This window comes from Caretta caretta, chromosome 1 (assembly GCF_965140235.1).
Source record: "Caretta caretta isolate rCarCar2 chromosome 1, rCarCar1.hap1, whole genome shotgun sequence".
In the NCBI taxonomy this organism is placed as follows: Eukaryota; Metazoa; Chordata; order Testudines; family Cheloniidae; genus Caretta; species Caretta caretta.
The window spans coordinates 124,470,831-124,481,913 of NC_134206.1; the positions used below are offsets into that span (position 1 = coordinate 124,470,831).

The 11,083-nt window shown below is 42.6% G+C and overlaps 1 protein-coding gene across 3 annotated transcripts in view; it reads left to right on the forward strand.

Annotated features, from left to right (window-relative positions):
- The window catches only part of LOC125640647 (regucalcin), a 32,546-nt gene extending 24,412 nt beyond the window's left edge, over nucleotides 1–8,134 (forward strand). For 2 of the 3 annotated variants that reach the window (XM_048859474.2, XM_048859486.2), the window contains exons 6-8: nucleotides 1,055–1,186; nucleotides 4,436–4,590; nucleotides 5,907–8,134. In XM_048859474.2, coding sequence (XP_048715431.2) covers nucleotides 1,055–1,186; nucleotides 4,436–4,590; nucleotides 5,907–5,957 — 338 coding nt within the window. In that variant the 3' untranslated portion in view covers nucleotides 5,958–8,134. Of the gene's footprint in view, nucleotides 1–1,054; nucleotides 1,187–4,435; nucleotides 4,591–5,050; nucleotides 5,180–5,906 lie in introns of all 3 variants that reach the window. The other variant, XR_007357848.2, reaches the window with a different exon arrangement.
- Nucleotides 8,135–11,083: the final 2,949 nt, after the last annotated feature.

Here is an 11,083-nt window from a genome sequence, read left to right on the forward strand (position 1 = left end):
AAAACTTGAACATTCAGTGAAATTTTTTTTGGCCCATCTCATATAGCAGCAATTCAACTGGGACTATTAATGTCATGTCAGTTTTAATTCAAATGACTGAACTGGTTCCCTTTGTACACTAGTCTGTGAAGACTGTATGCATATATAAATGAAGTATTTAGAAGTGCAGTACAACTGCCTAGGTAGATTTCCTCTGACTATTTCTATAAATTTCTGGTGAGAAGATTTTTTCATGACACCTATCTTTCCAAAATATGAAAGCACTGTGAGCCTGAATCTCCTTTCATCCTGGTTTTATACTGGCGAATCTCCATTATGGTTGCAAACTAGGGTCCTGATCTTACATTATAATCCAAACAGGTGTACTGCTGCACCTGGGAAGAGACCCACTGACTTCAGTGGGACTCCATGTGGGCACAGCAGTCTGCACAGAATACCACACTGGCTTGTAGTTTAGGCATGTAATTATCTGTGTCTAATTTTGACAATCATGTCCTCAGTGTCCAAAGCCCAATTAAATAATGAGTTTATAGCTGGTCAACAAGAAGCCAGTCTCTCCTTGTATTAAAGTGGCTTCTTAGTCTTTGTCCGGGAGAGATTATGTACTACCTACATTTAAATTAAGTAGTTCTGTGGTTTGCATATGAAAAAAAACACACAGGCAGAGATCAGTGGTGAGTACCTAAAGTAAAGTAATTGTGCTTGTGATAGTCATAAACTGGCCTAGGGCTCATATGTTGAGCAATATGGATAGAACAAATTCTTAAACAGCAAAGATCTGTACCCCTCGCTTGGTAAAAGCACAGGCATCTGAATTCAGTATAGCCTCAGACAACAATTCTAGTGGCTGTTTATTTTTATCAGTCTAACTGTGCCCCAACAGCCATCTCTAGGCACATGTACAAATCAAATGTTTGTTGTCTGCCTTCACACAAAAATGAGCTGATTTGTTTGTAAGAGCATTTAGGAGACTGTGGAAGATGTTAAATGAATTTGTTAAATTAGTATATCGTACCTATTGCACTCAGTGCTGACTTCATAATTCCTTCTACAGCCTGCGGTAAAGTTTTGTACCAATTAGAAAAGGAGGAACAAATGCCTGATGGAATGTGTATTGACGCAGAAGGGAAACTTTGGGTGGCCTGTATTGATGGAGGGAGAGTGATCCGTATAGATCCTGAGACAGGTAAGCCCTCACAAAGGTGAACTGGAATTCTGTATTAAATAACCCAATTTCAGGATGGGAATCACCTGTGTCACATGCATTGCTTGAGGCAGGCTCCCTCTGTTCCATTGGGGTTGGCTTATTTTGTATTAAGTGTTCTGTCTGTGGCCTACTCTGATAACAGATCATTTCACCTGGGGAGTAGGCACAAGAAAATGGCAACAACCATAAACTCATAATGAACTGTCAACATCCATAAATCTAACTCATTATCCTCCTTCAAATCCCTCCTTAAAATTCTCCTTTGCCATGATGCATACAAAAAAACTTGGCAACAGTTAGACTGCTGATGTGCTGAGTCCATAGCCTATCATGTTGAGCAATAGTGTCTCATTGTTTCCTTGTACTCCCTGCTCTGTTTGTCTCCATCTGTTGTCTCTTGACTTATACTGCATGCAGTTCTGGTCACCTCATCTCAAAAAGATATATTCGAATTAGAAGACGTACAGATAAGGGCAAAAAAATGATTAGGGGTATGGAACAGCTTCCATAGGAGGAGACATTAAAAAGACTGGGACTGATCAGCTTGGAAAATAGTTGCCCAAGGGGATATATGATAGAGGGCTATAAAATCATGACTGGTGTGGAGAAAGTGAATAAGGAAGTGTTATTTACCCCTTCACATAGAACAAGAACAGGAGTCACCCAATGAAATTAATAGGCATCAGGTTTAAAACAAACAAAAAGAAGGACTTCTTCACAGAACACACATCAACCTGTGGAACTCATTGCCAGGAGATGTTGTGAAGGCCAAAAGTATAACTGGGTTCAATAAGAATTAGATAAATTCATGGAGGTTAAGCCCATCAGTGACTATTAATCCAGATGGTCACGGTTGCAACCCCATGCCTAGGGGCCCCCTAAACTTGACTGTCAGAAGATGGGATGACAAGTCCTGTTCTGTTCATTCCCTCTGAAGCATCTGGGATTGGCCACTGTCAGAAGATAGGATAGTGGGCCAGATGGACAATTGATCTGAACCAGTATGGCCATTCTTAAGTTCTTATATTGATGTAAGCTTTTTGGAGGAGGGATCATCTTTTTGTTCAGTGTTTGTACAGCAAAGAGTACAACAGGGTCCTGGTCCATGATTGGGGCTTCTAGATGCTATGATAATACAAATAAGGAATAGTAAGAATGAATAATAACAAGTAAAATGTGGAATCATTCAATGGTAGTCCTTCCAGCCCAAGTTCAGTCGTGTCATGGATACAATGCTGTATTTTGAGTTTGCAAACAATGAATGTTGGGTGTGATTGCAGAAGAAGATGGGGAACTGGATAAAGGCCATGATTTAGCAAAGCTCTCATGTATGTGCTTCAAGTTAAGCATGTACTTAAGTGCCTTGTTGAATTAGAACCAAAGCCACTGGAGTTTGTAAAATTTTTCTTTAAATGAGAAATTTTGGAAACGGAACCTTAATTATCTGTGTGTTGCACAAAGGTTTTGTGATGGCTTCCAAAGATCATGAGAAAATACTGAAATCATGGAACAGGTTGAAACGGTAAAAATGAAGCTTGGCTCCATGAAAGACAAGTTTAGAATTGAGAAGCTGAGGTTGGTGGGATATTCAGAAGAGTTTGGAATGCTTGGTGTTGCTGTACCTAAGGGGGTTGAAGAGATCATCTTCATGAACTGAAGTTTGGGATGAGTGCTTCCTGTCTGTCATGCACAATTACTGTTTGTTACTCTGGAACACTCCACCACTCTCCTGTCTCCTCACAGTCCAAATCTCTCCTAAAAACTCCCAGGAAGGGAATAAAAACAAACCTTAAATAAAAAAGTTGAAGTTACGCTTTTTCCAGGCCTGAACAATCCTGTCTTCCTTCTGCTTATTAGATGGTAAACTGTTGAAGGTACTAGGGACCACAGCCATCTTGGAAATCACTGGACTTTAGGAATCTAAACACCTTTGTGGATCTGGGCCATTGTGCATTGTCAAGAGCTGAGAACGTTGCCAGCGCTTAATAAATAATAGTAGTTGCTATCACTGTTAATTGGATATTGAGGCTTTAACTATGAGTTAAACATCTTGGATCAAGCCCTCAGCGGGTGTAAATTGGCAGAGCTCCTTTGACTTCTGGGAGCTATATTGATTTACACCAGCGGAGAATTCTGAGGCCATATGTGTTTGATTCCTTGCCATTATAACTGTGTTTCTCTATGGGCATCTCTACACAGGGATAAAAACCCAACAGCTGGTCCAGGGCAGCTGACTTGCCTTTGTGGAGCTCGGGCTCTGGAGCTGAAAACCTGCTGTTTCGACATTTGGGCTTGGCTTGGAGCCCAGGCTCTGGGATCTTACAAGGGTGGAGGGTCCCATGGCTCAGGTTCCAGTCTACACAGCAATTTTTAGCTCTGGAGCCCAAGTCAGCTGACCTGGGGCAGCCACAGCCACGCTGAGAGATTTTTATCCATGTAGACATACCCTTGGTCACTTGGTGATGTAATACAGAATTAAGGGAAACAGAAACTTTGGACCAAAGTCAGAAATGATGCAGATGGTTAGATTTCAGTAAACTGGCATAATCTATGTGTCAACAGGGCAGACTGGTGGGATTGTCGCAGGAAAGGCAACCAGCAGGAGACTGTAAGAAGGTGTGAGGAAAAAGCAAACTCACCTTCTTTATTTTCTGTTTGTTGCTTCTCCTGCTGCAAACCCTACCCTTCCAGCCCCTTGGCAAATAAGTTACACTCACTCACTTGCTTGTGCTGTTTTACTGGTGTGTAACATCCACCTCCCATTTATTCCCCCTCTGAATTTGACCCAAAGTGTCCGGTGTTGGGTACTCCATGGTACAGTCCATTATGTTTGCTTTGTAAACTTGCAATTGATTTAAGAGTTTCTTCAGTGCTGAAACACCTTAATGACATGCTGTTTCAAGACTAGTGCTTCAATCAACACATGGCCTGCCATTTTCTGATCTCACTGCCACACACCCTAGTATTGCCTGCATTTGAAAAAAGAAATGGAGCAGCATGGAGACAGAGGACAACAGCTTTGCTAAAAGTAAAATTAAGAGATGGTGCTGTTGAATCAATTCAGCACATTTCCCCATAGACTGTCCTTATGGAAACTGCTTCTTTCTGATGGGGAAACACTATATTCATATTGTAAAAGGCTCAGTCTGACAATCACAGTACTGACTGTCCAGTTGGTTAACAGCAAATTACAGAAAGTTTAAAGTAAGTAAATATATTTTTCTCTAGGGAAAAGAATCCAGACTGTGAAGCTGCCTGCTTCAAGGATCACCTCCTGCTGCTTTGGTGGAAAAGATTATTCAGAAATGTACGTGACTTCCGCCTATGATGGGCTAGACAAGGCATCTTTAGCAAAGGAACCTCGAGCAGGGGAGATTTTCAAGGTGATTGAATTTTGTTTCTTTCAGTTAAAAGATTTAAACATTCTAGATTGGTTAGTGCTGGTTCAAATCTAGCACCTCTGCCCCCAGATTTAAACGCAGCTGTGATCCTCATGGTTCTGGACTTTTATGTCCTTTATAGTTGTTTGTTCAACTTTTTGGCCCTTATTTCTTTTTATATGTTGTATTGGTTTAGCAAACATCACTCTTTTTTTCCTATTGTACTGTCATAAATTATGTTAGTTCTCTCATTTTGAATAATGCCAGGGTAGCTACATTTTTACAAGACAACTAAAACTTTTTTATTAAAACCCAATGACAGCAGGGCAAAAACATATTAAGAAATGTTTCTTTAGTCCCTTACAAGTGGGTGACATGTTTCAGCTAATTAATTACATTTCTAGCTATAGCTAGTGAATTCAAAACTACTCTCTCTTTGTTGGCCATTTTGTTTCACCTTCAGGTGTACTGAAAAAATATTTGCTGGGAGAATAGAACACAATTCACAGATTGCAGTAAGAGTCAACACTTAGATCTTGCCAGTGCTTGCAGTGGCATGTAGATTACTTGTAGCTACGTGTCATGGTGAAAGGTAGGCTGCATCCAAATTCACTGAGGTGTGTAGCTACACGTGAAAGGCAGCAGGGAAAGCCTTCTTCTGCTAGGGACAGCCTAAGGGAAAATGGCACCCTGGGCAAACTTGTATTTTGGTGCCCCGGCCCCCGCTACCTCCCAATCCGTTCATCCATTGCCCTTGTCTTCCACTGCCTCCCCGGGCTCCCCATCCATCCCCTTTAGCCCCTGCTGCCTCCCTGCCCTACCACAACCTTCCTGTATGTTTTGGAGCAAGTCACTTAGCCTCTCTGTGCCTCAGTTCTCCAACTGTAAAACTGAGAGAGTACTTTCCTATCCCACAGGGGTGTTGTGAGAATAAATACAATAAAAAGCACTCAGACCCTATGGTAATGGAGGCCATATAAACCCTAAGACAGATAGTTTGTAGAACAGGAGAATTACTGAGTTGTGTTCTATGATCTGGAATCAACCTTAGGGTTTTGTCTTGCTGCCAATCACTGTGATATCTGTCCACCTTTTGTATAAAATCTATTAGCAATTGTAAACTCCCCACTGAATTTACTGGAGTCACTTGGCTCTTCTCCCTTTTCAGATTATAGTGAGCTCTACTTGGGGGTAGAGTTTTTTTAGGGATGTGGGAAGGTTAATAAATTATAATGTGAGTGTTCTGACTGCATGAGATATGAATGCTTCCAAAGCAATCAATTAGAGATTGACCTTTTTTTCTTTTTCTTTTTAAACAGATAACGGGCTTGGGTGTGAAAGGAATCCCACAATATTCATATGTTGCTTAAATATTAACACTTTATAGCACACAAAATAAATGCATAGCCCATGCAGGAGCTGTTTTGAACAGGAACTGTTCATTGAATTGCAAAACTATCTATCTGAAGATTTTTCTATGCACCTTTTGGAACTTAGAACCAAATTTTCCTTCTCCATGTTTGGCTCTACAGCATGCTACCAGAGTGGAATTTTAGCAGACGCAGATAATGAGGTAACACTAGAAGTGAAAACAGATTTTCAGAATGCGTAGGCTTGTAACATTTCTTATGCTCTTGCATAAGCCTTCTTTATTATTTACTCCAGCATTCCTAGTTTTAAAAAAATTCTTATGGCCAGTTCTGCCCTGACGTACTTATGTAGTTCTGAAGACAGAATTTGATTTATGTTTTCATGTTACAATGATGTAACTGTGATGAGATATGCTCTGATTTACGTTAGTTTTTCAAATATGTTGACTTGAACCTGATGGTGGTTCTGCTTTTGGATTTCCCATAAGAGTGTTTTTGGCAGTCCTACTTCTCCATTTTGAGTTATTTATTTTGCCCCACTGAACCTTTTGTCCTTTCACTGTCTTTATTTCTGTCTTGTCTTTTTAGTTGAGGCCAAATTGTGCGCAGTTGAAAATAAACTGTGATCATGTTACAAAGTGCATTTTGAAAAAGTTCTTTTGAAACAAAAATTATCCTGGGAACACTGTATGAGTCAGCATACACACAGAGTCAGCATACACTCAGGCCTTGAGATACAGGCTTACCCTATTATATTGCTGACTGATGCTCTATATAATCTCTCTGGTAGAGAGAGAGAGAGGGAAGGAGGATGGATGGCCACAGACAGACACACACACACACACACTTCATTGCTTTTGTTATACCTTCTTTCCCTCCCTTCACTCCTGTGGCAGACATGGCACCTCTTTTCCTCCACTGCTTAGAGTCTGTTCCTTCTCCCTCATATTCCATGTTCTTTCTTTCTCGTGTGCCATATTCTCTTCCTCTCTCCTTCCCTCTCTCCATTCCACTAATGTCACTCTTTTACAATCCCCATCTCTCTTTAAAAGGATCCTCATCGCATTGTATATCGAGTTCGAAGTTCTTGTCCTTGTCTACAAGGCTCTATATCTCTGCCCAGGTCTCTCACTGCACTACCCCAGCCTCTTCCCTCTCCTAAAATTGACTGCTTTCTCCCTATTTCTCCCACCCAAACATCACAGTGCCTTATTCCATGCCACCACCTATGCCTGGAATGCTCTCCCAGAATCTGACCTCATTAAAATCCCTCCTAAAATCTTGCCCCTGCCACAAGGCATAAGGAAAAAGGAGGAGAGAAGAATAATTGTTTGTAGGAAGTCTGCTTCAAGTACCTGAGTCATGGCATAATCTTATTTATTTAATGCTGTCCAACTGGCTCCTAGCCCACCCTTTGTTCTCACCTCACTTAATTGTAGGTTGTGAGATCCTTGAGACAAGAACCTTGTTTAATTAAATGTCACTGTGAGGAACCTATTATGTAACTGGGCACCATACAAAGAATAATAACATACCCTCAGTCTGTCCCTCAGACTGCTACTCATCATAGAAAGGAAGGTGGGAGACTTGGAAACTCAGCACTAGGAGTTTTGGGAGTGGGGGTGGGAACAGAGATGGGTCTCTTCCATATTGGAAATCCATAGCAATACATTCTGGGTCAGATTTTTTTCTCTTCTTCCCCTGGATGAGAGGGACTTCTGGATTCTTCACTCTATCCCCAGTGGTGACCGGCAAGAGCCAGGGATGATTGAGTGAGCAGTGGACTTCTCTTTCTATGCAGGCAAAGGCTCAGCCCTCAGCCTGCCTGCAGTGAGCAGGGCGTGCGTGCAGCAGCAGCATAAGGAAGCAGCATGCCTCTTCTTTCTAGCATGTGCTTCCATTGCTGGGATTGCGAAGGGACGGAATGGGGAACTAGTGCACTTTCAATCAGACATCTGAAGAAAATCAGTCAGCTCACCAGCCTGGCTGCCTGGTGTCCCGGCATGGGCTTGGGCGAATTATAAACACTTGATTGTGCTATTGTATCACTTTTCCATTCCCAAATGTGCATCAAAATGTCATGTATAATCATTCATTATACAGGGCACAGATATTGAAGTCATGTTTAAAGTCTGATGTAAAAATAAAGCGCTCTGTATAGCTATGAAGTTGACTGACTTCTTTTGTCATGAGTTATTTCAAGGACCAAAGCGCCATGGTACAATATCTATACTCCTTCATGAATACAAAGCCATTACTGGATGACACCATCTCTTGTTCTCAGCAGGCCTTACTTGTTGTGAAAGAATGTTGATTGTTTTTTCCAGGCACTGCAATGGTGTAGCATTAGCCGAGGGCTCCCAGGATTCCATAAATTGTGAATTGCACCCCAGGAGTGTCAGGCTGGCGAAATGCACCCAGGAAAATTCTGGCAGCTGGAATACTGTAACACAAATGATAGCAACCCAGGGGATTCTCTTGGCCCTTCCTGACATCAGATGGCTTTTTATATGCTCCATCCAAGAGAAGACCCTATCCCTCTCTCCCCCACTTACACAGCAGTCAACTCTTCTAGATGCAGGATCTAGTCATACTGCAATGGTATGACTAGATCCTGGAAATACAATGTCATTTAAAAAAAAAAAAGACAAATTAAGTAAAGATCAGCTGTGCCTGCGAGTCATAATTTTTCATGGGTACTAATAATTTTGGACCAGATTGTGCCCATCGGACTCTGGCCCACAGTAGGGGGCAATGTAGAGCTATGTGATCTCAGGAGAAGCGCCAGGTGCCATTTGAAGAGGTATCTGGCACACAAGGAAAACTTGCCACTATACCACCCCTTAAGGGCAGCAGCAAGTGCTTGCCTCTACTACTGACTGGTGTGATCGCTGGTACAGGGGATGTTGGGACATAGACCATCATTCTGCCCAAGGATATAGCTGTGTGCACCCTCCCCAGTTTGTGTATCTATGCAAGGACCACTATATTTCAAAATACTTTATATAACTGCAGTTGAGAAATAAAATCTTCAGCACCTTCATAATGTTTGGTCAGCAAGGTGATCGGTGTTCTGTCCAGCAATAATTCCAGTGTTAAGTAATCTGCTGGAATACTAATGAAGCTAAAGTGTTAAATGTCTTGTGGGATAGGCCAATAGGCAATAAAGTGCCTTGAAAATTATGCAAGGATTCTTGTTTACCTAATTTGAAAAGGAATGCTAGGGCAGGGCATTCAGAAGCAAATCAGTGTCCAACATCCTCCATTTAAAACAAAAATTGGTGTGATGTTTAGTAAAATGGTCATGATAGGATTGTCTTAGTTACGCAGAGTATTATGGCCTGGAGTCATGCTCCAACCCTCACTTCCTGTTTTGTAACATAGTGTCTCCTCGGCAACTCTGTTGTGATCCAGTTGAATCAAGCAGTGAGGGTGGGATCCACAAAGGTACTTAGGCTCCCCAGTGATCCAGAAAATCCTGCTGAACCTTGTAGGTGCCTAAACTCACTCAGCACCCATGTTCTCAGTGTAAAAGTTCCTTCAGCACCTATGTTTCTGCTCTGGGAATGCATGTTCCACCTCACTCTAGGGCCAGTGTCCTGTTGCCTTTCTCCTGCCTAAGCCTCAGCGCAATTCATGAATTGGGGAAAGATAGGTGTTTGACCACCTAAGTTGCGTGTGGGACCCGATCTGCAAGGCATACCAGGTCCTATTCAAAATCTGGCCCATTTTGTAAATTTAATCACAGGACCATAGAAGATTTAGGGTTGGAGGAAGAGACCTCAGGAGGTCATCTAGTCCAACCCCCTGCTCAAAGCAGGACCAATTCCCAATTAAATCATCCCAGCCAGGGCTTTGTCAAGCTGGGCCTTAAAAACCTCTAAGGATGGAGATTCCACCACCTCCCTAGGTAACCCATTCCAGTGCTTCACCACCCTCCTAGTGAAATAGTTTTTCCTAATATCCAACCTAGACGTCCTCCACTGCAACTTGAGACCATTGCTCCTTGTTCTGTCATCTGCCACCACTGAGAACAGCTGAGCTCCATCCTCTTTGGAACGCCCCTTCAGGTAGTTGAAGGCTGCTATCAAATCCCCCCTCATTCTTCTCTTCTGCAGACTAAATAACCCCAGTTCCCTCAGCCTCTCCTCATAAGTCATGTGCCCCAACCCCCAAATCATTTTCATTGCCCTCCACTGGACTCTCTCCTATTTGTCCACATTCTTTCTATAATGGGGAGGCCCAAACTGGATGCAACACTCCAGATGTGGCCTCACTAGTGCCAAATAGAGGGGAATAATCACTTCCCTCAATCTGCTGGCAATGCTCCTACTAATGCATCCCAATATGCTGTTAGTCTTCTTGGCAATGAGGGCACACTGTTGACTCATATCCAGTATCTCATCCACTGTAATCCCCAGGTCCTTTTCTGCAGAAGTGCTGCTTAGCCAGTCGGTCTCCAGCCTGTAGCGGTGCATGGGATTCTTCCGTCCTAAGTGCAGGATTCTGCACTTGTCCTTGTTGAACCTCATCAGATTTCTTTTGGCCCAATCCTCCAATTTGTCTAGGTGACTCTGGACCCTATCCCTACCCTCCAGCATATCTACCTCTCCCCTGAGCTTAGTGTCATCTGCGAACTTGCTGAGGGTACAATCCATCCCATCATCCAGATCATTAATGAAGATGTTGAACAAAATCAGCCCCAGGACTGACCCCTGGGGCACTCCGCTTGATACTGGTTGCCAACTAGACATTGAGCCGTTGATCACTACTCATTGAGCCTGACGATCTAGCCAGCTTTCTATCCACCTTATTTTCCATTCATCCAATCCGTACTTTTTTAACTTGCTTGCAAGAATACTGTGGGAGACTGTATCAATCCTTGTGGTTAGCGCACTCACCTGGGGTGTGTGAGACCCAGGTTCATTATCCCCTCTCTGCTTGACACAGAGTTAAGTGCTTTCACCTCTGAGCTATGGGATATTCTGATGTGGGGCTCCCTCAGTCTGTCCTATTGAAGCCCTTCTTCTGTGGATAAACACTTAAATAGTCTTAGGCCAAAAAGAGAGAGAGTGTGTAGGAATGACTGTAGCCTGGTGATTATAGCACCCACCTGGGAAGTAGGA